General features: G+C 52.6%; 2 protein-coding genes and 1 long non-coding RNA gene across 4 annotated transcripts in view; 1 reads left to right on the top strand and 2 right to left on the bottom strand.

The window, feature by feature from the left end:
• The window catches only part of LOC138415352 (uncharacterized), a 121,139-nt gene extending 112,603 nt beyond the window's left edge, over positions 1–8,536 (bottom strand). The window contains exon 1 of the long non-coding RNA XR_011247192.1: positions 8,129–8,536. This is a non-coding gene — a long non-coding RNA (uncharacterized lncRNA). The remainder of the gene's footprint in view (positions 1–8,128) is intronic.
• CBX2 (chromobox 2) lies at positions 7,826–17,284 on the top strand. Of its 2 annotated transcripts, none has more exons than XM_069543848.1 (5): positions 7,826–8,042; positions 8,114–8,157; positions 9,215–9,280; positions 11,650–11,755; positions 12,927–17,284. In XM_069543848.1, the coding sequence occupies exons 1-5, from the start codon at positions 7,971–7,973 to the stop codon at positions 14,229–14,231; spliced, it is 1,593 nt and encodes a 530-aa protein (XP_069399949.1). In that variant the 5' UTR covers positions 7,826–7,970; the 3' UTR covers positions 14,232–17,284. The 2 variants fall into 2 exon arrangements, with proteins under 2 accessions (XP_069399949.1, XP_069399950.1); XM_069543849.1 differs by having other exon boundaries at positions 7,851–8,042; positions 11,553–11,755.
• A 3,513-nt stretch (positions 17,285–20,797) lies between these two features.
• Positions 20,798–25,669, bottom strand: CBX8 (chromobox 8). Its single transcript, XM_069543847.1, has 5 exons — positions 25,516–25,669; positions 25,101–25,144; positions 24,850–24,915; positions 24,654–24,720; positions 20,798–24,219 (listed from the first exon to the last, which is right to left on the bottom strand). The coding sequence occupies exons 1-5, from the start codon at positions 25,582–25,584 to the stop codon at positions 23,332–23,334; spliced, it is 1,134 nt and encodes a 377-aa protein (XP_069399948.1). The 5' UTR covers positions 25,585–25,669; the 3' UTR covers positions 20,798–23,331.
• Positions 25,670–25,918: the final 249 nt, after the last annotated feature.

Genomic DNA, 25,918 nt, shown 5'->3' with positions numbered 1-25,918 from the left:
GAACCAGGGTCTCCAAGAAATATGAAATGGCGATGTTGACAGCAGCCCCTTTCACTTATAAAGCCTGGACATGTAAAATAGATTTCCTCCCCAAAGAGGAATAACCTATAACAATACCTCAAAAGACAGTGGCCACCACCGTCAGCACTGAGAGTTATGTGAAATGCTCTCGGAACCTGTGAGAACATGCCCAGCCAAAGGACATGGCCGTGCATCGCGATTAAATTAACAGCGTTTCAACGTGTTTTGTTTCTGCAGTCACCGTGGACACTTCTGCTGCAGGCCTGCATCCCTCTCACAGTCCAGCAAACAGGAAAACCTGGTTCTGTAAACAAATGCTACTATTCGGTGCAAGAGCTAAACATGGTGACAGCTCACCATCTGTGAATCGGGATCTAGTTATATCAACAATACATCCAACTACGGAATATCATGGAGAGACTCAAAGGAGCCAGGTAGATCTATCCACTTGATGGGGCCTATAACCTTCAAGCCATACAGCTAAGAAGGGGGAAAAAAAAAAAAAAAAAGCAGCGTGCAGAACAGCCTTAGTGCACTACCATCCGTGTGATCAAAAGAAACCAGTGGGACCCTGGGGCAAGAGGAAATGCTCCACACATCCTTGCTGGTTCAGGTGCCCCTGGAAGAAAACCTAGGAAGAGGTAGCATTTGTTGCTTCCAGAGTGAAGAATCATACTGCTGGGGACAGGAAGGGGAAAGGGAGCTTTTTCAGTATCTGTCTGATATGGCAACCCACTCCAGTATTCTTGCCTGGAGAATCCCATGGACAGAGGATCCTGGCAGGCTATCTAGTCCAGAGGCTTGTAAAGAGTCAGACATGACTGAGCATGCACACACACACACTCTGAACCTTTTGGCAGCAGGGCACGTCTCACTCTCCTTGCTGAAAAGACAGCCATGAAGGTCCACAGTGGTGGAGGAACAGAGCTGGAGGCTGGGGACCTGGCGAGATGCTGCCCAGCAAAAGCAGGGGATCGGCCTTGGACACATCGAACTGGATATTCCCATCGTCCTCTGGGCACGCCATGCTCACCTGCAATGTGGAATTTTCTTGGTGCATTCTGTTTTAACATTCCTAGTCTCCAAATGCAATCCCTCTGATTATCATTGAGATTTTTGCCAACAAGAAGCAGGAAAATGGCTTTTTCAAAAAGTTGTGTCCTGGGGACTTCCCATGGTGGTCCAGTGGCTAAGATTCCAGGCTCCCAATGCAGGGGGCCCGGGTTCAATTCCTGGTCAGGGAAATAGGTCCCACATGCTGCAACTAAGACCCAGTGCAGTCAGGTAAATAAATAAACACTTTATACTAAACATTTTTAAATACAATGAAAACTGTGTGTCCTTTGAAGTTATCTTCATAGTCTCTCACCAAAGCAACAGGATTAAAGACAGAAACATAAATCTCTTGTCTTGTGAGACCTGAGCAACATTTCTTTGTTTGGGTTCTTTTAGACAAGAAGTAACCCAGCTAAAGAAGGGAGTGAAATAGAGCATACATTTGATTCAGAGGGGGATTTGTAACCCAATTCTCAGATCCATCACTCCTGAAACCCCTGGGTTTATCAATGGTACCCAAAGGATGTGTAGACGATGTTCATGATCACCTCCAGCATCCAGGGAGAACAATTAGCAACCTCATAATGTATATTTGTTTACCGCTTTGAATCTCCAAACTAATTACTGATTTTTAAGTAAGGGCTTCACACTAAATTTTAAAACTTTTACATGTAAGTTATTGTTAAATTTGTGAAAATAATGGATTTCACACTGGGAAACCGCACTCATAAAGTCTTTTTTACACGTGAACAATCCTGTACCAGGCAAAGATCTTGAAAAAAAAAAAAGCAGATGTGGGACGCGCAACAGACGTGACTAATTTGTGTTTGAGTGCCACTGAAACCAGCTAAGCATTAAACACTTTCAGAAATGCCCTAAACGGACTTATACCTCCTGGAGTTGCTAAGAATGTGGGGACAAAAGCAACCCTATCTACCTGGGGTGGAAGTGTAAATCAGCGCAGGCCCTTTGGGTACACTTTGACAACAGCCAACAAAAAACATGTAGACTCATTGTCCTTGAGTGCAGCATCTAGGCATGCCATCCCAGGGATGTGCTAGCATCTTGCACATGCAAAGATAGAGATGTTCAACCAGTCACAACGGCCATCCTCAAAAAGTCTACAAATAATAAATGCTGCAAAGGGTATGGAGAAAAGGGGACCCTCCTACACTGTTGGTGGCAATGTAAATTGGTGCAGCCACTATGGAAAACACTATGAAGTTTCATTAAAAAAAACTAAAGATAGAGTTACCATGTGATCCAGCAATCCCACTCCTAGAGAAAATCTCATATCCAGAGAAAACTCTAGTTCAAAAAGATATACACACACTCCAGGGTTCACAGCAGCACTATTTACAATACCAGGACATGGAAGCAACCTGAATGCCCATTGACAGATGAATGGATAAAGCAGATGTGATACATATACACAGTGGAATACTACTCAGCCATAAAAATGAATTAAATAACGCCATTTGCAGCAACATGCATGAACCTAGAGATTGTCATACTAAGCCAAGTCAAGTCACATAGAGAAAAATAAAGATCATCTGATATCACTTATATGGAAAATCTAAAAAGAAAATTATATAAACGAACTTATTTACAAAACAGAAAGAGACTCACAGACATAGAAAACAAACTTACGGTTACCAAAGGGGAAAGAGGGGGCAGGGATAAACTAGGAGTTTGAAATTAGCAGATACAAACTATTATATACAATATAGATAGGGGCTTCCATGGTGGTCCAGTGATTAAGAATCTGCCTTGCAATACAACAGACACTGGTTCCGTCCCTGATCTGGGAAGATCCCACATGCCTCAGGGCACCCAAGCCTGTGTGCCACAACTACTGAAGCCTGTGCTCCTCAACAACGGAAGCCACTGCAACAAGAAGCCCATGCACTTCAACTAGAGAGGAGCCCCCGCGCCCCAAAACTAGAGAAAGCCCGTGCAGCAACAAAGACCCACCACAGCTACAAAATGTTTTTAAGAAATAAACAACAAGGTTCTACAGTATAGCACAGGGCACTATATTCAATACCTTGTAGTAAATTATAATGGAAAAGAATCTGAAAAAGAAAATATATACATACAGACACACACACGCATAACTGAATCGCTTAGCTAGAAGCTAACACAACATTGAAAATCAATTGTACTTCAATTCCAAAAAATAAAGATGTTCTCACTGCACTAGTTGTAAGAAATTAGAATCATGCACTTATATGATTGCAGAATTAATAAATCACACTCTTTAAAAACAAAATCCACATACAACGGAGGCCTCTCACAGAGGGTTGCAGTCTGGTCTCCAAAGCACAATCATAAAGGAGTTGGTTAATTGCTGTTTCCTCCCTCCTACAACAGTGTTCCTTAACCTCCCCAGGCCCCAGGATCCAGGTGAGTCCAGTCTGTGCTCCTGTTTAGGGGCCATGGAATAGATTAGGCGGCCTGGGGCGGGTCCCAGGTGCTTGAAAAGCTTCAGTGCCTGGCTGCCTCACCACTTCCAGATTTGGCCTGCCCGCCCCAACCAGGCGTGTGTAGGAAATGGCAGGAATGGGCTTCACGGCCGCATGACCTGAAGCAATTTAGGATTCCTTCTCCTGTAAAATCTGGGCTGGGACAGGCTGCCCTTTGTAAGAAGTGTTCTAAGCACTGTGAGCTGTAGTAGGCCTCTGGGGTCTCCAGGGTCAGGATCTCTGGGGGTGGGGCCCAAAGGTCAATATTTGCATTGTTTGCCCAGGGGATTCTTAGGCAAACTGAAAGCTTGAGAACTTCTGCAAGGGCCCTAACTGTGCTTATTTTAACTTGAGTTCTGATACATAAACACTGTGTGTCACGTACGTATAATATTTATCCACTGCATATACAGAGTCAGCATCACATAACACGGCTCGCCTGTAAGTTACTTCCGTCTTGCAAATGTGAGGGGACCTGGTTGGGGGACAATTCAAGGTCGTGCAATGTATTATATATATCCTGAGTTTCTCCCATGCAGACCATTGAGCGTGTATCTGGTATGGATGGTGTTACTCCTTTCAGTCAACTCTGATTACAGTAACGAGACAGTATTTCAAAACTGTTTTGTAAGACATTGATCTTGTTCAGCCAACAAGAGTGTCTGACTCTTTTGCAACCCCTTGGACTGTAGCCCGCCAGGGTCCTCTGTCTGTGGGATTTCTCAGGCAAGAATAAGTGGGTTGCCACTTCCTTCCTTCAGTCCCAACCCAGGGGTTGAACCTGCGTCTCTTGTGTCTCCTGCACTGGCAGGCAGGTTCTTTATTCACTGGCAGGCAGGTTCTTTACCAGAGACGGTTGATGGTTTAGTCACCAAGTTGCATCCTACTCTGGCAATCCCATGAACTGTAGCCCGCCAGGCTCCCATGTCCATGAGATTTCCCAGGCAAGAATACTGGAGTGGGTTGACATTTCCTTCTCCAGGGGATCTTCCTGACCCCGGAATTGAACCTAGGTCTCCTGCATTGCAGGCAGATGCTTTACTGACTAAGCCACCTGGGAATTCCTTTGTAAGACGTTGCCAGTGTTATTTAGTTTTAACTGCCAAAGCTGACAGATCAAGGGTACTTGCTTCACCTCAATTCCTGACTTTTCCATCAACTTGAGAATAATATTGTCACGTCCGTCATTCACTTCGTGCCTCAGTATCTTTGCTTTCAGATCCATAAGGGCAGCATGAAAATATAAAACTTTTCTTAGTGGTATTTCTGACATTAATTAGTTCATATTTTTCATTGCCACTGTCACTTGCATTAAAAAAAATGGCATTAAATGGAGTATGTATGTTTACCTATATGTCTGTACTGTTAAATCTTTTTTGTGTTTCAAACATTCTTAGACAGTAAAGCATAAATGGGAATGTAATAAGTTATTCATGTGCCAAGATTAAGTAAGTACATTACTTTCTTAGAAAATATGTTTATAGTCCTTGCATTCCTAAGGATGTATACTGCCCAATACTGAACCACTAACTGTTCTGTGTTGTGCTTAGTCACTCAGTCATGTCCAACTCTTTGCAACCCCATGGACTGTAGCCCATCAGGCTCCTCTGTCCATGGGGATTCTCCAGGCAAGAATACTACTAGAGTGGGTTGCCATGCCCTCCTCCAGAGGATCTTCTCAACCCAGGAATCGAACCCAGGTCTCCCGAATTGCAGGCAGATTCTTTACCATCTAAGCCACCAGGGAAGCCCTAACCACTAGCTTATGCATGGCTATTTAAATTTAATTTATTAAAAATAAAATAAAGGGATTTCCCTGGCAGTTCAGCAGTTAAGACACCACACTTTCAATGTAGTGGGCTCGGGTTCAAGCCCTGTTCATGGAACTAAGATCCCACATGCCATGAGGTGCGGCATTTAAAAAAAAAAAAAAATTAAAACATAATTCCTTAGCAGTACATTTCAGATGTTCACTAGCCACAGATGGCTGGTGACTAACACATTGAAGCGCACGAACATAAGGCATTTCCAACATTTCCATCCTCTCTGAAAGTTCTACTAGACAGCACTGTTACAGACTCTATACTATATCCAGTCATGTCTAGATGACAGCAAATGCTGGGGAACCATTTGTTGAATGAACAAGAAAATAATTAGCTCTAATTTGTCTTAATAATTCTTAAATGTGACAGTAAAGACAGAATCAGCTTTAGCACAAACCCATGTTTTGACACAACTGGATTAGCTGGAATCATTCCTTGATTCTGCCAACTTCCAGTTTTGTTTTTAAGGAACACTTCACAAATTTTGGATCATATCTCACCCTATTTATCTGAGAATTTAATTCTAGTCAAATCTGTCATATTTGTTTCTCCCAATAAATCACCTAAACATTATTTGACCCAAACTGGGTGACCCCAGTTGGATAGACGATATATGCATTAAATCTTCCAGGAAATCGATTTTTTCTTTTTCCCCAGTGAGTTGGCATCAAATTCTAGACAAATTTATTTCTCAGAGGAAGAAAGAATTCTCTTAAGTTTTCTTAAAAAAAAAAAAAAAAAAAAAGCAAGTATCCCAGGATACCATTTATCATCAAGAGGAAAGTGGAAACTTCCAGGGCAAAAACCTCACACCCAAGATGAATTCTGCAAAGAAATTGAGTTGAAACTGATCCAGCTATTTGTTGGATTACAATAAATACACCTTTGGTATCAGCCCCACAATTTACTGCCTGGCTCCAGAAGATGAGGATACAAAAAGAACTAGAAATTGTACACAGCTCTCTTTATCCCAGGAGTGCAGGTTTTACCCCGAAAGAGGGATTCCAGGCTGCAGCTCCTCCAAAGTAAGCAATCAAATCCCCCTCCAAGCAATCTTCTTCTTCCCCACCTCCTTTACAAACAATATCGGAGTTTGCAAATATTACCCAAGTTCCCTAAGGGATTATCAAAGGACTGTAACCTATTTAACCAAATAAACTGAAGAACATGCCAAAAACTGAAAGATAGGCTCCTGCAGTTCCAAATTTTCTATAGTAGGCCTTTCCCGTTAAAACAGCAACAATTTTCCTGCAGAATCTTTTATAAATATGGTTTTAATGATTAAAATTACACTGACAGTCTACTGCAACAAGAAACGGCTTTTCGATTTGCTCAACACAGAGAGTACTTTGCAGCTGCGCCCAAGGGAAAAGCAAAACCAGAAAATGAATTTTGTGTTAAATTGTACTGATGTGAAAAAAGTTAGCACTAACGTATTACTATATTAACTTTAATAACGCTACCTTTATTACTCATTTGACTTGCTCTGATTCAACAGCTAAATGATTTAAGAGGAAAGTTACTCATGGAACACTGTTCTCAACAGCATAAAAGGGTCATTGCCGAAGATGGCCCTACAGGACTCCTGGGCACCTAACTCTAAACGCGGTCCAGTCTTCTCTGCCGCATGCAACTGATCCAACAGATATCCACTGCCAAATCCTAGCGGACCCATTAATGACTTAGTCCTAGGTTAGAACCATCTCCTCAAATTTCGATCCCTTCCCAGCCATGTTCATTTTCTTAAAATTATGAAACAAAATATTTAAAAGGTGCAGTTGCTTTCCCGCTACGTGCGCCTTAAAACTTGGGGATTGGGTGCCACTCTTAACAAAGTAAGAAGGAAGAGCCGTTCGTTTTCAGCTGATTCATTTTCCTCTCTGCCTTTGAGGGGGAAAGTTGGGCTGCTCCGTTTTTGCTGCTCACCTCTTCCCCTCGCATTTTGTCTCCCATTCCTTTCCCACCCCCTTCCAGCCCGTTTCGCTCCCGCGCAAAATAGTCCGACCGCTCGAGACCAAGTTCAAAAATGCGGAGGGCACCTGGGCCCTCCGCGCTCCAAGCAGCGCCCCTCGGGGGCAGGGGCAGGAAGCAGCCGCCTTCGCCGCATCCCAACTTCCCCCCATTCGGGCCAGAACAATGGCTTTTTGCCCGGAAAACGAAGTTCGGCGGAGGCCGGGCGAGCTCCGCAGACCAAGCGGGACTTGGCCGGTGATCGCCAGGTCAGAAAAAGGGAGGCGCTTCCTTCTTCCTCGCTAGGGACCTGCCCCAGCTCCATGGACCCCCACGCGCCACCCGTGCCCCCAGCCCAGCCAGACCAAGCGCGCGCGGGACCCCCGCCCCGGGCGCGAAGCCGAGCCCGCCGTGAACAATGCGCTCCCCGCCTCCTGGCACCGCCCCCACGCGCTCATTGGCCCGCTCCGGAACAGGGCGGCCCGCGGGGGCGGGTGGCGGGCTGGGGCGCGCGGGGTGCGGCGGCGGTGCGCGTGCGCGGGGCGGGCCTGCGCGGGGCGGGGGCGGTGCTTTGTGTGCGGCCGGCAGGGCGCGCGGCGGCTGTGGCTGTGCGGGGAGCGGCAGGCGCCGCGGTCGGGGCGGGGCGCGCGGCAGCATGGAGGAGCTGAGCAGCGTGGGCGAGCAGGTCTTCGCCGCCGAGTGCATCTTGAGCAAGCGGCTCCGCAAGGTGCGTGCGGCCCGGCCCGCGCCCGCCCGTGCCCGCCCACCCCGGCTCACGCGCCTCTTCTCTCCCTGCAGGGCAAGCTGGAGTACCTGGTCAAGTGGCGCGGCTGGTCCTCCAAGTGAGTCCCCAACAATGCGGTGCCCGTCTTCCCGCCCGCGCCACCTCGGTGTGTGGTGGGAGAGAGGCGTGGGTTCCTCGCCCGCGCCGTCGGGGGGCGTCCGCGCGCCCGGCGGGAAGTTTGCGGGGGTCTCCGTGGGCTCCTCGAGTTTGGCGGTTAGGGGACGCCCAGCGTGCGCGGGGTGCCCTTTGTTTACAAGCCCGCGGGGCGCGGGGCTGGGCGGCCTCCCCGGAAGCCCCTCCGGCCCTACCAGCTCCGCTCCGGGCTCCCGGGCCGCCTCTCCCCACGCCTGGCCCGCGCCCCTCCGGCGCCGCGCGTTCCTCCCGCGCCCATTTGTTGCATACGCCCCCGCCCGCCTCAGCCGTCCCCGCGAGACTCCAGCCCCCCTCCTCTAGTCCGTATTTTCCCCGGCTGTAACCTGAGCTTTCTATTCATGGATGTAGGGCTCTTTTTTTTTTCTCTCTCTCTTTCCCCTCTTAATGGAAGGGAGGGAACTTGGCATCCCGGAAGGGGCTCTATTTACAGGAGATTCGCGCAGACCCAGTTCCCCATTCTTCCCGGACCCCACTTTTCTTTCTTTGCTTTCCCCTCCGGGTTCCCCGGCCGGCGTTGGCCTGGACGCCAGGAACATTGTTCTTAATCTTTGGGCAGCGTTTCTGTGCCCCTAAGCGTCCCCCTCTCAGCATCCTGTAGGGAGCCTTCCCTTCCCTCCCTGGCTCCGGGCCAGGGTTTGGGGTCTTCCCTTTCTGCAACTTTCCATTTTATTGGGATTTGTTTTCTTCCTGTGGGAGGCTGTTGAGTCCTCCTGAGGCCGGGTGTTAATTGGGGGTGGAGCCAATGGTTTCCCTTTGAGTTTGAGGACATGGTGTTGGCTTCAGAACTCAGTGTCCCAGGAGTTCATCCTGGACATGGGTGAGACCTTGGGGAACAATCCCCATACCTCTGCCTGGCTGCCAGCAGGCATCAGGGAACAGTGGGGCAACCCCGCTTGGGCTGGTTTCGGAAGTGGCTGGTCACTGCCTAGAACTTTAAGATGTCCTGTTCTTTGCTTTTCCAGACACAACAGCTGGGAGCCAGAGGAAAATATCCTGGACCCGAGGCTGCTCTTGGCCTTCCAGAAGAAGTGAGAGAGTTAATCAACCTGTGGGAGGGGGAAGCCATTTGGGGGGACCCTGGCCTGTCACATGGTCATTCAGGGCAGTGCTGGCCCTCCAGAGTTCCTGGGCTTGAGCTGTAGTTTGAAGTCCAAGGTGAGTCGTCTTCTCCCTTCCCCCGGAGGGCCAGCACTGTGTCCAGATCTTGGGAATCCCTGAGTAAGTGTTACTTTTGGTCTTTGTGACAGACTTGCCAAAATGAACCTTCTTGGACATCCTTTGTGAAAAGTTCTGGCTTCTCTTCTTGGCCTTTGCTGTTGACTAGTTTGCAAACAGCACTAATAAAAACCAGGATGGCAGGTTTGCCCTAAAATATGCAGACCTGGCCTCCCAATCCTCGTGCGTGGATTGAGCAAAAGAAGGCTCACAGAGGGAACAGGAACACACAGCAGAAAGTTATGCCTACCATGGTGTGTCTGGACCAAGAGCAGCACATTTATTTTTTTTCTGTGCTGCAAAACAGCTGGTCCCAAGTGAGCACCATGGGGGCCCCCTCACCAGTCTCAGGGGCTGAATTTGCTTCTGTCATTCAAGATGTCATATCTATTTATAGGTAGGAGACTTGGGTTAAGAGAAGCCTGTTTGAGATACAGGGGAAAGTGTGGTGAGTGGCTTGTGATGGCATAAGGTTCCAGGGAATTCCAGAGCAGGCTGGTGGGGGTAAGGTGTGGGAATTGCCCTATTGGTTGTTGCTGTTTAGTCACTAAGTCGTGTCTGACTCTTTTGCGACACCATGGACTATAGTCCACCAGGCTTCTCTGTCGATGGGATTTCCTAGGCAAGAATACTGGAGCAAGTTGCCATTTCCTTCTCCAGGGGATCTTTCTGACCCAGGAAGTGAATCCAAATCTCCTGCATTAGCAGACAGGTTCTTTACCACTGAGCCACCAGGGAAACCCCTTGCCCTGTTGGTAGAGGTTGATAAATTAAGTGCCCAAAAGCTTTCTCAGATGGGGTCAATCCAGCCAGCTGTTCTCTGTTGGTTCAACCTATGTCCACCATGTTTTTTGCTCGAGCAAGATGTTTTGGGTCTTCTCAGACGGGCCTTGGCAATGAGGGGAAAAGCAAGAGATTTCTGTCTGGGTTGAGAGAGAAGACAGTGAGCATATGCTTGCCTCGATACCTTTGGAAAACTTACCAGCAGGCTTGCTGCCTGCTATTTAATTCATAACTCAAGTGCTGTAGGTCCCAAGGGGTGGGAGCTGGTACCTTTTCCTGTAAGAGTCCTGATTGTCCAGAGAGTGTGTGTCCTTCAGTTCACTTTTACACACAGGCAGGAACTGAGGTGAGCAGATGTCATAGAGATAGATGCAAGAGTTTGAAAGAACCATGGGGTGCTCTGGTTTACATCACAGGGGAGGTAAAACTGGGAGGTAGGTGCTCTGCCTTGTTCTCTTCACCCCCAGAGATTCCCCTGGGATCTAAGAGCTGGTGGTTATTTGTTTGGTGTGGGGATGTGGTCTTTGACTGTCAGGGGAAGTCCAGATTCTGGGCCCAAGGGTACAGGTTAATGTGTCAGCGGAGACCCATGAGTGCTCCTGTCCTTTTAGGAGACAGGCTGGGGCTGCTCTAAGAGATCTCCTTATAGGCGCCGATGAGATGGTGTTTGCCCATTTTAATTACCAGGAAACTACAGATAGAGCCTCTTCGCCTGGGGTAGCCTGGAATACACGCTTTGGGGTGGTGGGTGGGGGCTGCTCTTTTGGCCTCTGACCCCGAGTCATGGAGCTAGTTAACACTGTCCTGCCTTGAGTTCCAGCCACCACGCAGTCAGATGCCGCCAGTACTTCCATCAGAGCAGAGTCTAGGAACAGAAAGAACCAGAAAAAGGAAACAGGGAAAGAAATATATGCTGGGAGCACTGGCTCTGGGTAAGACTGTGGGGAAGATGACCCCTTGGTTACCCCAGTGCTCCCATGACTGAGATTTTATGCAGGAGGTAGAGAGGTGGAGAGTGGAGGGCAGTGGTCCTCTCTTCCCTGGCCCTGGACTCTCTTGTTTGGACTGAGAAAGTTGGACCGCGTGACCGTGAAAGCTCCTTCTAGTGGTGTTGTAGAATTTCTGCTGTACCATCTCCCTGCAGATGTGCACAAAGTTGTTTTAAGAGGAGTCAGAAAAAACTGGGAATAATTCTTTTCCCAGCTTTGCTTGAATTTCTTGACTTGTCATTACTGAAATGTAAATGAACTGGATCTGCATCTCTGCCTTGGATGTGTTCATTAACAGGGTATGTTTTTGCAGGGAAACTGGTGATAAGCTACCTGGGGGGATTTGAAACCATAGGGTTCCAGGATAGCCGAAGGAAAAGTCTGTGACTCTGATTGCTGATTGTCTTCAGGGAACACGAGAAGGAGGTGCAGAACCGGAAGAGAGGCAAGCGGCCCAGGGGCAGGCCGAGGAAGCACACCGTGATGTCCTCCTGCAGCCGACACTCCAAGCTCAAGGTGGGTGGCTACTGCCCTGGATTTGGCAGCTTACCCCCAGGTGCTGGCTCTCTGCCGGCCCAGTGAGAAGTGGTGGCAGGAGGGCTGCGGGCTTTGGGGAAGGAGGCCAGCTGGCATCTCCACGCAAGTCTTTCCCTTGCTCAGAAGACTTGGCTCTGCTTCCCCCTGGACTGCCACTCTGAGGCTCTGCCAGCAGGGGGCAACAGTGAACCTCAGTTCTCCACCTCCTGCCCTGTCCCTCTGGGGTGGCTGAGCACCACCCCTACCCCAGCTGGTTCCCTACTCTGGTGAGGTCCACTCTGTGCTACCTTCTCACCTCCAGTGGCTTACAAGGAACAAAAAACAGGACACGTGTATACAGTAGGTACTCATAGGTGTGCCAAGTAGGCACACCTGCACACATGCCTGGGCTCCATGGCACAGCTGCAAGATCAGATGTGTCTTTGATTTCTCTCTTGAAGGCACTGGCCTCCAGGCCTGAACACACACTTTGGCTTGAGAAGCGGCACCAAGGTGGGGAGCCGGCCAGGCAAGGAGACCCCAGACTCCCTGGGCTTGATTCCATCATCCCCAGTTTGGGGCAGAAGAGCTTTGTGGCCAAGAGCAGGTGTTGACTCAGTCTCCCTAAAGCACCCCTTTACACAGGGACCTGAGAACCAGGAAGGTATTCCAAATTAGTGTTTGGGATGACACCCAGAGGATGTAGAGGGCAGTGGTTTGTTTTCCTATGTGCTGGAAGGGTCTGAAGGGATCATCTTTGGAAATGGAGAGATTGAAGCAAGATGTCCTGGTCGCAGAGCCTTTGCACACACTGCTTCACTCCACCCTGCTCCTCTGAGACACATGAATCGTGCTGTTCTGAATTTCCCTATGCCAGGTGTCTACCAAGGGCTGGGAGCTTCTCACAGGCCCCTGGAAGCCCAGGGCCCAGTGTCAGCCTGCGAATGTTTCTGTCCATCATTCAGGCTTCTCTTTGTGAGCCACCTGTTTTTCTTTGTTCTCTTTCATTTCTAACTGCACTGCTTAAGACATCAGAACTAGACTGTGAGATCGCTCCCTCCTGGCCGCTTCTCTGGTCTGGAAGCTGCAGGAGGGGCTGGCTCCAAGGTGTCCAATGAATGCCCCTGGACACCAGGCTTTAGAAGTGACACCTCATCCTTTGTTGTTGCAGGAGTCTGATGTCCCTTCCAAATCCAAATCCAGCAGCTCTTCCTCTTCCTCCACATCCTCCTCTTCCTCCTCAGAGGAGGAGGAGGACAGCGACCTAGATGCCAAGAGGGGCCCACGGGGCCGCGAGACTCACCCAGTGCCTCAAAAGAAGGCCCAGATCCTGGTAGCCAAGCCTGAACTGAAGGACCCCATCCGAAAGAAGCGGGGCCGCAAGCCCCTGCCCCCGGAGCAGAAGGCAGCCCGGAGGCCCGTGAGCCTGGCCAAGGTGCTAAAGACAGCCCGGAAGGACCTGGGGGCACCCACAGGCAAGCTGCCCCCTCCACTCAGCGCCCCCGTGGCCGGCCTGGCGGCCCTGAAGGCCCATGCCAAGGAGGCTTGCAGTGGCTCCAGTGCCATGGCCACCCCGGAGAATTTGGCCAGCCTGATGAAGGGCATGGCCGGCAGCCCCAGCCGTGGGGGCATCAGCTGGCAGAGCTCCATCGTGCACTACATGAACCGGATGAGCCAGAGCCAGGCCCAGGCTGCCAGCAGACTGGCCCTCAGGGCCCCAGCGACCGGCAAGTGTAGCCTCGGGCTGGACCTCAAGATGAGGACGCAGAAGGGGGAGCTGGGGATAAGCCCCCCAGGAAGCAAAGTCCCAAAGGCCCCGAGTGGAGCTGTGGAGCAGAAAACGGGGAGCACAGGAGGGCCCCCGCACGTCCACAGTGGCAACAAGGTCCTTGCTGGGTGCCTGGGCCCCCAGCCTGCACCCGCCCAGGAGCTAAGCCTTCAGGTCTTGGACTTACAGAGTGTCAAGAATGGCACACCAGCAGGGGGCATGGTCGCCCGCCACACCCCAGCCACCAAGGGCGTTCCTGCCACCAACCCAGCCACTGGGAAGGGTGCCGGGGGCGGCCCCACTGCAGGAAGTGGGACCGGCCTGCCCACCGATATCAGCAAGGGTGAGAAGCTGGTCTCCAGGGCGGCCGCCATGCCCACCCCTGCAGGCAAGAGGGACTGTGGGAAGGGGAGCACAGCCCCCGGGCAGGAGGGCCACCCGACATCGGGAGATGCGCGGAAGACAGCCGCGCTCTCTGAGATGAGTACCGGTGAGGAGAACAGCAGCTCCGACTCGGACCCTGACTCAGCCTCCCTCCCCAGTGCCGGGCAGAACCTCTCCGTGTCCGTCCAGACTAGCCAGGACTGGAAACCCACCCGCAGCCTCATCGAGCACGTCTTTGTCACCGACGTCACCGCCAACCTCATCACCGTTACGGTGAAGGAGTCTCCCACCAGTGTGGGCTTCTTCAGCCTGAGACATTACTGACGCTGCCCGGCTGCCCGGCTGCCCGGCTGCCCTGGCTCCCCTGCCCTCCTCTGGCCTCTGGCTTTGCTTTGATACGTGGCTTGCATCCCAGATCCTCTCCAGGGGCCGGTGGCCTCCTTCAGGGGCAGGCTTGGGTGGGAACTCCCCTGGGCCCAGCCTTCCCTGTGACTTTAGCAGGGGAGGCACCATGATGCCTTGCTGCCTGGCCTTTACCCTTGTTCCTACCTCTGGGCCTTTGCATTGCTCCCCATTTGCCTCAGGAAGTCTCGGTGGCCGCCTGAGGCTCAGTGAAATGTTCCCAAGCGCATCCTGTGTTTCTTAAGCCCGACCACGTTCGCTATTTGAACTGCCTTTGTGGTCTGTGATGACAGCGGTGGTCAGCTTGCCTCCCCGTCTCCCCTGGGCACGGGTATTAAGAGGAAGGTTCTTCTCCAGGTCCAGCTTGGCTGTTCTCACCAGTGGCTGTAAGAGAGGGTTGCTTAAGGCTGGGGGGAGTTAAGGCCTCGGGGGTGCCACTCCTGGGAGGACTCTGCTCAGGGTGTGGGAGGAGCGGGCAAGGGAGCATGTTGGTCAGAACCTCCCACTCGGAACAACGCCTGAGCCAGCACAGGTAAGGACACTGTTCACCTCCCTGTCTCTGCTCTCACCTCAGACAGCTGAGGGCTTGTGGCCTTAACTAATCAGCCGTCAGGCACGGCAGTTGGGATCAGGAACCCTAGAGAGGTAGGTGTGGGTGTCGTCTCACCCTGACTCAGATTAACAGCTATAGCCCCCACATGTTGACCTAGAGTCCAACACAGGCAGGGAGGGGGCTGGTCCCAGAGCTGTGCCGCCCGAACCTCCCAAGCTTGGGGGACAGAAGAAGGGTGTCTTTCTGCCACCCAGTGCAAGGGCTGCCTTAGTCCTAATCGTGGCCCGGCAAACTGGGCCATGTGGGCAGTTGCTGGAAGTAGGCTTCCCTGCTCCGCTGGCTTCCTGCACTTCCCACCTACCTCCCCTGACAATCCCCCCCAACCCCCGCACCCCTGGGGGTTCCATGTTCTCTTTCCCAGCTGAGAAGCTGTATCTCTGTACCATTTGGGAAGTGGGACAAATCTGAGTGGTCCACCTGGCAGAGGGTCTCCAGAAAGGCTGGAGCTGCCAGCCCGACTGCCTCCCCCGAGATGGCTGAGTCCAGAAGCAGTCTTGGCAATTCCAGCCAACAACAGAATTGCTGTTACTGACTTGGGGCAGAGAGGTGCATCAGTGAGTGGAATCACTGGTCTTTTATGCCAAAAAGAGAAGTCGGAATGCAGGGAACTTTATTTCTGCTTCAATTACCGGTTAACATCAGCTAGCAGGTGTAGAGTCTTCTGTTGTTCCCATAGCCCTGAGGGCAGGGGACACAGTGGGCTCTGGTGTCTGAGGGTAGGCCTCCCAGAACTCCAGCTCCCCCAGTCCCTCACCCTCCACGCCAAATAGGAAGATACGGCTTTTGTGTAGCCAAATCAATTTCAACAGTGTGCCTTTGGGGACGGATCCACATCCAAGACCTGGTTGAGGGGTGTCCAGATGAAGTTTCCGACTCGTATGTGGTAGCCATGCTATCTGCAATTGGAATGGTGCCCACTTGGGCAGACCCAAGGGCTGGGGGTCCCAGACAGCCAGGCTAAAACTGGAAAGTGGACCATAAAGGAGAAGAATGCCCTCTCCATTACCCCAGCAGGAGATGGAGAGATGCCAGTGCACTGCCCCATCTGGAAGAAAGGGGCGCCAGCACACTGGGCCCCTGGCACCGGCCTCACTCCTGTCCCCAGATGCCCCTGGGTATGGCTAAGGGACTTGGGCTGCCTCTCCATCAGAGGAGCTCATAACCGTCAAGTTGTGCTGCTTAGAGGCTGCAGAGCCAGGCCAGCAGCAGCTCTCCCCATCACACTCAGCGCACCCCTGTTCTGGACTAACCACACAGCTCCAGCCGCCAGGTCTTCAGACCCCGACTGGGTGCCTTTCTGTTTACCAGCTACTTCAATCCCAAAGTTTGAATCTGGAAACATCTACTCCCAGCCACTTTGCCTTCTTGCTGTGTTGCATGTTTTTTCTTGGTGCTTGTGAGCCCAAGTGGTTCATGTCTCTGAGTGTGTGTCTACACACGTGCAGGCTTGACAGCCTTCGCTGAAGAGTTAGATATGCTCAGAGTTGGTTGTCATGTTTACCGATAAATAAAAGCAGTACTTTTTCATTTGCTGCTGTGTGTATGAGTGTGTGTGTGAGTGTGTGGCTAGGCATTGGTCACACATCTAACTGGTTTCTTTATCCTGCAGGGATGCTGAACTGCATCACAATGTATATTGAGTGATGTTTTAATCCTGTTTTGACAGTTTGCTTTCGTATTGGATAGGAAGAGTGGCCAGTCTTGTCTTCTATAGGGGATTTGGCATATTTTTATATATATTTTTTTCATACCAAAAAAGAGTGTTCCTTGTTTGGGGTTACACTCAAAAATTCTAACCTGACTAAGAGGGCTCTAGGCCTAGAGGTTTCATTAGGAGAGAACTTTGGGGGAGGACCAGAGTTTTGGACCATTGCCAATCACTGGCTTGATTTGTGTTTTTTAATTTAAAAAAAAACAATCATTCATGTATGCCACTTCTAATTACTTTAAACTATGGGTGTTTGTTTGCTTTTTAAAAAGAACAAAAGTGGATATGTTATTGCCTTGGGAAACTTAAGATCTTTGTTGAAACAGCACAGCAGCCCAGCCCCCATATTCAGTCGGGACCAACTAGTTGAAAAACTTCCCCCAGGAAACTCAAAAGTTTGAGGGGGGTGGGTGGGAGGAGAGAAAGATAGTGCCTAGAGGACCAGATCTCTGCTCACATGCATCTAAAGATTCTGTGGATTTTCTAGTTTGTTTGTTTTTTTTTTTTTGAAAACTAACACTAGCAATAGGTTGCTGATCTTTTTAGATGGATGTTAATTTATTTTGTAGGGGAGAGTCATTAGCAGATGGTGTCAGAGGGTTTTTGTCTTAACTTTTTGTTAACTCTTGGTATATCAATAAATTCTTAACTTTTCGGCTTGGTGTGTGTCATGAGTGATACTCAGACGTCTCTTCACTTTACCTTTCTTGAGGCAAAATACTTCTCTCAACTTGAATCTTGGGGTGAAAAAAAAGGCTTTGCAAAAGTTTCAGCCACTTTAATGAGGACAAAAAAACTTTTCTAAGCAAAGGGGTGGGTTTGATTATGAGTCCCTACACCAGCATTTCCCAGAGAAGGCAGTTGGACACTGAAGGGGACACTTGGCAATGTCGGGATGAGTGTGGTTGTCACAACTGGGGGCAGGAGTGAGTGTTACTGCTACTGGCATCTAGTGGATACAGGCCTGGGATGCTGTAGTATGTCACAAGTCAAGCTCACTTTGAGACATCTCCCAGAAACTAGTACTTTAAAACAAACCAAAATTTCCACATGTGCATATGCACACCCCACCCCCAGTATCCAAATGATCCTGTGTTGGAAAGCTACTCAACCCCTTGAATCCACCACATGTGGTAACACTTTAAAAGGACACAGCTATAAAATTGAGGGGAGTAGCCATGAAGCACAAGAATCTTTGAATCAGTGGTGCTACTGTGACTCCTAACCCATGGCTCATAATAAAGAGACGGTTTGCTTATTATATAACCTTTCCTGGTCCTTTTAAGGTTTGCATTACCCTCAGCATGAATTTATTCATAAACTTCAGCCTCCAGGGAGAAGGAAGCTCCCTTTGAAGTAAAAAGAAGTTGGGCCTGGATGTTGGCCACCACTGGTTGAAAGGCTAGCTGGGGTGAAGGCCTGAGTGTTTTAGTTCAGGAAGAGATTCGCACTACAAAAATTCTTCTTCCCCGGCTCTGGCCGGCTCCAGAAAAGGCCTGCGAATTTGAAATCATTCTTGTGGGGAAGGCTACTGGCATGTTTCTTTGTTGTTGTTGTGCCTTCCGAGGCCGGTGTTGTTTTCTTTCGAAGAAGGTGGGCAGGGATGACCCTAGTCGTCCTGTCCTCTGGCTTTTGAGGGCAGCAGAAGGAATTGGGGATGGCCACGAAAGAGCAGGCTAGAGGAGTAACAACCCGCGAGGCTCCTGGTGGCGAGCCCATTCGTACAGAGCGACAGCCAGACGTGTACGGGGGGGCCCTGACCCGCACTGGCCTTTGTTAGTTTCTGCGCTGCTGATCTGATCGCCTAATCCACCGCCTTCCCAGAAGAATGGGCTGGGCTGCCAAGGGGCCCGACCCGGCCCGAGGGCCCGGCCCGCGGCCTCCCTAGGGCTCAGCCCCGCGCAGCTGTATCCAGCACGAAAGTGCCTGGCGGATCCGGCCGCTGGACACCTTCTTCCCTACCTTTGTATTTGGAGGGCCTGGCCGAAGGGAGGTCGCGGAGGGGGCGCCCACGGTGGCCCACTCTAGAGTACTTTTGGAATGGAGAGACGTTCCCTGCTCCCCTCGTGACTCAGAAAGGCATCGCGGCCGGGAGTGGGTGGGCGCCAGTAAGCGGGGTTGAGACCATCGCCTCTAGAGGGCGCGCGCAACACGCGAAGATCGGCCGCTGGCTCTTTGGAAGCGCGAGGAACATTCCCTATCCCCGGTTCCGAGCTGCCAAAGGGAACCGAATTGCACGACCTGCAACACAATTGCTCTGAAACACACACACCCAAAAGTCTCCAAATTTTTAGGAAGTAAGCCCTGGCCCCAAGCCCCTTTCCTCCTGTCCAGGCTCCGAAGGCTGGAGGTAGAGCCCGATCAAGCACTGAGATGCCCCCAACTCGAACCCCAGTTGTATTCCAGGCCCTCTCTGGCCCTGGGGGACTCTGGGGTGAGAAGAGGGGAAAAGAATATGAGGCCCCACGCAATCCTGGGGCAGGCCTATTCACTATTGAGTCTCCTGCACACAGCCCAGGGCCTTGACTAGGATCTGCACTGTTAAGCATCAAAGGGGGAACCCCCCCCCAAAAAAAAAACCGCCAACCCAATGCTCTCTCTCTAAAGAGCCATAAAGATTCCAGTTCAACCAGTATGTGTGCTGGGCCAAGCTCCCTGCTGGCTGCGGCAGCACTAGATGGCCCTGCCCTTCGGAGGCAGAGGAATGCCTCAGCCCTAGGCAGCACCACAGGCCCAGGCCTCCACACCTGGTGTCTTTCCCAGAGCATCTGCTCACGTTATGGAAACCCGCCGGAGAAGCACCAGATCAAAGCCAAGGCTGGTAGTGGCCAGACAGCTGGGGAAAGGGGGCAGAGTTGGTGCCCTCCCATCTCCTTGTCTCCCAAAGCATGAGCCCACTAGGCTGCCCAGTGCAGGAGAGAGTCTCGGTGGAGAGACCGGGCCAAGGCCTGGGGTCTGGCCCCTGGCTGCGATCCTCCCCAAGCCACTGCACTCCACTCCCCGCCCTCTGACTCTGCCCACCGGCCCAGCCCCTCACGTCCGAAGGCTGACCCACGGCCCCAAAGCCAGGTGCCTGGCCGCTTCCTCCCTCCCAGGTCCACATACAGGCCACAGACTAGAGGAAGAGGGCGGGAGAGCTCCGCCAGACGCGGGGTCACCGACTCAATGGGCAAGAGTAGAAGATGCGCCAGCCTACCCGTGCCCACAACCCTCCCTTCTGGTTCTGCCAAGTGCGCTTAGATTCATGCTTGCTTCTCCTGGTGGCGACGTCTGCTAGGTCTTTGGCGGAAGGTGGGGGGTGAAACTGCGCTCAGTGCTGTGGCCCCTTTGGGGTCCCCAGGGCGGCTTTCCTGTGCAGGCTTCACGACCCCACCCCATTGCTGCAAAGTCTTCCGCCAGGAAAATCTAAGGAACCCCCACCCCACCCTGTGCTCTGCGCTACCCTGAACCATTTCTCTCCCAGAGTTGGGGGTGTTGCCCCCCCAGACCAGGGACTGAGAGGCTGGGGGGATGTTGGCGGGGCCGGGGGGCGCGGGGCTGCGCCTCGGCAGCTCTGGGTTCACTAATCACATCAGCGCGCTCTGCGCCGGCTCGGAGCAGCCAGTTGCCTAGCAATACCCGCGAACTCAATTCCTCAATCAATAGGCGCGAGGAGCTGCAATTCGGGGAGCGCTGGCGAGGCTAGGTGGGTCTGGGGGGCGGGTCCCAGGACAGCACTGGTGAGCAGGCGGGGAAGCCAGAGCAGCGCGGCACCGAGGCGCGGGGAGTCAGGGACCAAGACATCAGGCCTGGGGGTGGGGTGCTCCGAGGGAATCCCGCCAGGAGAAATGGGAACCCAGAGGTCGCGCCCATCCTTCCGGGATCCCCGAGTTCTGCCCAGACCGCAGAGAAGTGCAGTCCATAGGTGAGGAAAGCCAGGACCTTCCCCTTTAGAAGGCTAAGAAGAGTCACTTACCGCTCCCTCCCAACCCTACCCTTCTGCCCCGCCTGACTGGCATCCCCCCAGCTGGGGAATGGCCTACTGGAAACAGAATCGTCCGGGGCCGATAGGGGCGAGAGAGGCGGGTGGGATGGGTCATGAACGAGGAGGGAAGGGTCTTCTCCTCCCGGGGCGCCTGTTCCCTCTTCTCGAGGGCCGGAAAAAAGGAATAAAACCCGAGACACGTCTCTATTTACAAAGTATATATTTAAACACGTAAAAAGCGGTATTGGATACAGACATTCACAACCGCAGAAGATACGTGCCAAGCTTCACTCGAGCTGAGGCGGCGATCGATTCGAGATTTGTACAAATCTTAGAATTAAATAAACCCAACACCCGCACATCTCGCGCGGTTGCAGACGCCCAGCCCCGCGGCCCCTGCCCTGCCCACCCACCCCCAGGTCAGCGTCGCAAGAGCGAGCAAAGGAGACACGCGGACGACCACGGACAGAAGACAGGACACATAGGCGGTGGGGCAGAACCAGGGCCGGGGAAGGTCGGAGGGAAGGGGCAGTCAGCCCCGAGGGAGGGAGATGAGGGTGAAGGCAGGAAAGGAGGGAGGGAAGGCGGCAGCCAGGTAAAGACATGGGTCCTGGAATGACCGTCCACTCGGTAACAGACATGTCCCTTCAATGAAGTTTCATCTGAAAATAGCGTCGATATTTAAATAGATACACTTGGTCAACGGCGCTTCTTTATACAAAGTCTAAAATACCAGTTTTACAAATGTGAGCAGATAAAAATCCCCATTCCACGGGCTTTTTTATAGGCGCAATTTGATAATTAAAAAAGAAAAATCATGTAGTACTCCGTCTTCCTCTTTTTTACCCCCTCACTTCAAAGGCAAGGAAGTCTGGAGGAGAGGCTGCGAAGAGGGAGTGGGAATACGGGGAGTGTAGAAGAGAAACCAGGCGGGAGTCCCCGCCAAGTGCCCCCAGGATCGAGGTTTCCCCCAATCCCGGCTCCCCGCCTGTCTCGCCGGGAGTCTGTGCTTCCTCCCAAAGCGCCGGGCCCCCTCGCCCCTCCCTCCACTAGCAATGGGGAGTTAGATTCCCTCTGGCCCTTTAAGGGTGGGGGAGGGCGAGGAGGCCGCAGGACCAGTCCTCGAAGGGACCGGGATGTGAGGGGGGCAGATTTGTGCTTTTGAGTCAAAAGAGGGGCGCGCGTCCTGCGTCCTTGGAACACAGCGTGGTCACGAGTCGGCCGGGGAGGGGGCGTCCAGGGACCCGCCGCCGCGCGCAGGCCTCCCCAGCCGCGCCGGCCGTCTCTTCTTCAACTCCCTCTCCTCCCTCCCCCTCTGGCGGAGTTTGAATGTCGAGTTCAAATAGAGAACACTCCGCGAATCGAAAAGGCCTATAAATTATAGCTTTTGCTTTTAAGAAAGGGAGAAGAAAAAAAAGGAAAAAGGAAAAGTTCTGATGCGCTCTCTTGGATGGAAACCTCTCCTCGCCCCTCCTTCCCTGGCCGCGCCGAAGCCGCCGGGGTGCCAGTCTTGCCCAGCTCCGAGCCGGAGCCCAGACCTCCACTGCACTCCCAGCTGAGCTGCGGCCAGGGCCTGGGTGCTAAGCCCCTCTCCCAACCACCCCCCACTCCCGTGGGTCCCTCTGGGTGGGCCTGTCCGGCCGGGCGTTCTCCTGGGAGCTGGCGGCCCGCCCTCCCCAAGGGAGGGGGACTAGTCCAATCTTCCTGGGAGATGGGGGTCACCGTCTCTCCTGGCGAAGCTAGAAGACGCGAAAAAGAAAAGTCCACCCCCGAACATTTCTCTCGTAAAACAGCAACTGTCTCGAACTCTGGGCACCGACATGCAATCCTCCCAATTTATCCTGGCATTTCGGGAATGTAAACAGATTCGCTGGATTTCTTTTCTTTCTGTGAAGTAAGGAAAGGAATCGAGGGAACTGGGAGGTTTTGTCCACATGACATACCTACGATCCGATCTGCGTGTACAACACACACATCTCCCGTAAAGTGCTTTTCCTGGTGTAGTCCTGGGGGTACTCTGCTGCTCCCCACCCACCCGCAACTTTCTACCTTCAACTTCACACACAAAAAAATTACTCGAGTTAATACTTTGCTTTTCCTCCAACAGATTTCTTAATCTTAAAACAACAACAACGACAAAAAAAAAAAAAAAAATAGGAAAAGGAAAAAGACTGACCCCACCTCCTCCCTTTCTGATTGGGGAGCCAATCTTTTGTTGGCCTGGCCAACCAATGGGAAGAGAGAAAAAAATCCGGGTCCTGCCTTGGTTCCAGGGGTCTGCCCTGGGGCTGTGGGAAAAAGGAGGAGGGATGAGGTGGGCTGGCTGAGTCCCTCCAGACACCATCAGAGGCCAAGTGCCCAGGTCTTCATCCTCCCTACTGCCCTGGGTGGCTGTCAGACCCCTCCTGCCCCAACTCAGCCTGTCTTCCCCAACTAAACCACACTGAGTCTCTCTCTCTTTGTTTAAATAAAACAACTTCAAGAGTTGAAATATATATATTTAGATATTTTTCTTAAATAACATATTTACATCTAATAGAAAATATAACTCTAGAGATAATCTTTCCAACCAAAACTGAGGGGGGAGGGATGAAAGGAAAGGGGTTGTGTGAAGGTAGGGAAGGGACAGGGCCAGCCAGAAGGCCGCCTCCCCACCCAGAAATAAAAAGCATTATGCCAAGTTTGCACTCTCACTCTCTCTCCTGCTCCCTGGTCTTGGAATCACCCACCCAGATATTCATCTTTTCTCTTTAAAAAACCCTTGGTCCGTGTTACTTTCCTTAATGGTGACGGTCAAAAAGTTTGAGGTCACGTCGGTGACCACCACCTTCTCCAAGTTGGTCAGAGAGGGGCTCCAGGATTCTTCCTCTGGGTCCCCCAGGATTCTGGCCACTGGGATTCTGGCGATGAGGGAGGGCCTTCCCCCTTGCGCCCCCATGTCCCGATACAAGCCCCCCACAGAGCCAGGGGTGCCTGAGCCGTGCCTGACCCGAGGGCCACCAGGGTCCAGGGTGCCCTGGCCTTTGGCCTCCAGGAAGGCAGCCCTGTGCTTTATGACCCTGGCCGGAAAAGTGTCCACAGCCAGCTTGCCTGTGGCCTCAGCGGGGCTAGGGCTGGCCACACCACACTGGGCCAGGTCCGAGTCCTGCCTTCGAGCTAGCTGGATCACGCTGTGGCCAGCTGGAAACTTTCCTGCCCCGGAAGCAGTGTCGTCCAGCTTCCTGCCCTTGAGGTAATCTCCGAGGCCATCACTGGGTTCTCCCAAGGGCCTTTGTGAGGGGTCTAGGAGCTCTTTCCGGGGCTTGGGACCTCGCTTCTTGGAGCTGTCACCTGGCGAGCTGGGTTTGTCATCTGCACGGCTGGTGCCCCGTTCACGCTCCCGCTCTCGTTCCCTCTCCCTCTCTCGTTCCCGGTCTCGCTCTCGGTCCCGAGGGGGCTCCACTCGGCAGGTGCTGCTGGTGCTGCTGCTGCTTCCCGGTGGGGAAAGACCCATGTTCCGAAGGCCCTCACGGGACCGGGAAGTAGAGGCCAGTTCTTGGGGTGAGCGGCCTGGGTAGGGGATCCGAATGCCTCGGGCTGAGTCACTTCGGAACTCGTATGTTTTGGCCTTTGCCTTGGCCTGGGCCTTCAGGAAGAGAGGGCAGTGTCAAGAACCCAGCAGGGCCCTTGCCCCGCCTCCACCTCCTCCACCCCCCCCCCCCACCCTCTTTCAGCCCCAGCCTCCCAGCTTCACCCTCTGATGCCTTGGAATTTCCATTTGGGTAGGGGTGAAGCATAGGAGTAGCAGTTTGTCTGGAAACAAAGGGGTAGAAGATTTGTCTAGAAGCAGTCATTATGTCTATTTGAGATGGTTGAGGGGGTTGGATAAAGGAATTCTAGTTTGGCTAAGCCCCTCCCCTCAGATACCCTTAGCGGTGAAGTGACTTGGTGACAGCCTGTCTAGGGACTCCCTCCTAGATTACAAACAGCACACCCCATTGGTTCATAACCCCTCATGGCCTGCTTCCCACAAACTGACACAAGAACACTACTGCCCATCACTGGACACTGTCACCCTACCTTGAGCAGGAAAGTTTTGGGTTTGGGTCCTCGTTTTTTGGGGCCATACAGCTCCATCTCTCGCTCCCTGCAGAAAGGAAGGAGGGGGAGAAAGGGGTGCGTGAGTGAAGAAACCAAGTGTGCCTCCAGTTGAGGCTAGACAGGAGCCACCCTTAGTGTTTCTAAATGAGAAGCTGAAGCCTGGAATGGCCTGTACCTTTCCTCAAAGGCTGCGAGCAGGCGAGCATCCAGGATGTTTTCTTCAGGTTCCCATGTGCTGTACCTAAAGGAAATCAGGAAGAAGTGGGCGTCAGTCCAGGGAGCAGAGAAAGAACCGCGGGTGTGCATGTGTATGTCTGTAACTTTTCTTGTTGCATTGTATTGTATTTCAATGTAAAGGGAAAAAGAGGAAGAAAGAAAGCTCCGGAATAACTGTCTGGGGTTGAGAATTGCACAGAACCTACTTACTTCTGCGACCAGCCCTTCCATTTCACGAGGTATTCCATGCGTCCCTGAAGATGCAAAAAGGAAATTGTGTGTGCAAGAGGAAAAATGCATGACGGGGACACGAGAAATACATGCACAAAATGCATGGACCGAATGAATGCGCTAAATCCCACCGCGAAAAGGCACGCGCCCGCTGCATCACCCCCTGCACGAAACGCTGCACATAGTGCATGCACCGGCATTCATTCCCCCCACCCCGCCCCCCACCCATGCAATCTGTGCATCGCTGCAAGTCTAAGGAAAGCGCTTGGGCTCAGAGCCGCCGCCACGGCCGCGGCCGCTGCTGGGACCTGGGGGAAGGGAAGCTGGGTTGCAGCAGGGGGAGGGAACCCGGGCCGGGAGGGGAGGGCTCGGCCCAAGGCCCGGGGGCACCTACTTTCCGGATGCGCCGCTTCAGGAGGGCTTCGGCCGCGAACACCCGCTCCCCCACCGCTGAAAGCTCCATGTTGACTCGGCGCTTCCCCCCTTGGCCGCTTCCAGGAGCAGAAAAGCAGCAGCCAGCGCACGACAGACCATAATACTCTCCCGCTGACGTCAGTTCTCCTCCCCCTCCCGCGCGCTCGCTCCCTCCCCGCCCCCTCCCTCGCGCAGCTCCCTCCTCCCCGCTCGCCCCGCGCTTCCTCCCGCCCCACGTGTTGCTAACGACGTTGCTAAAGCCAAGCGGCCAGAGCCAGCTCTCCCGCGCTCTGATTGGGCGAACTCCGGGCCACGCCCCTCTCGCTTTCTCCCCCGCGTTGCTACGTGACCCGCGTTCCAATCGCCAGGGGGCGGAGTCCGAG

The sequence above is a fragment of the Ovis canadensis genome, chromosome 11, assembly GCF_042477335.2.
Source record: "Ovis canadensis isolate MfBH-ARS-UI-01 breed Bighorn chromosome 11, ARS-UI_OviCan_v2, whole genome shotgun sequence".
Classification (NCBI taxonomy): domain Eukaryota; kingdom Metazoa; phylum Chordata; class Mammalia; order Artiodactyla; family Bovidae; genus Ovis; species Ovis canadensis.
Note: the sequence above shows the minus strand (reverse complement) of the source record. Positions and strands in the feature narration are given on the sequence as shown.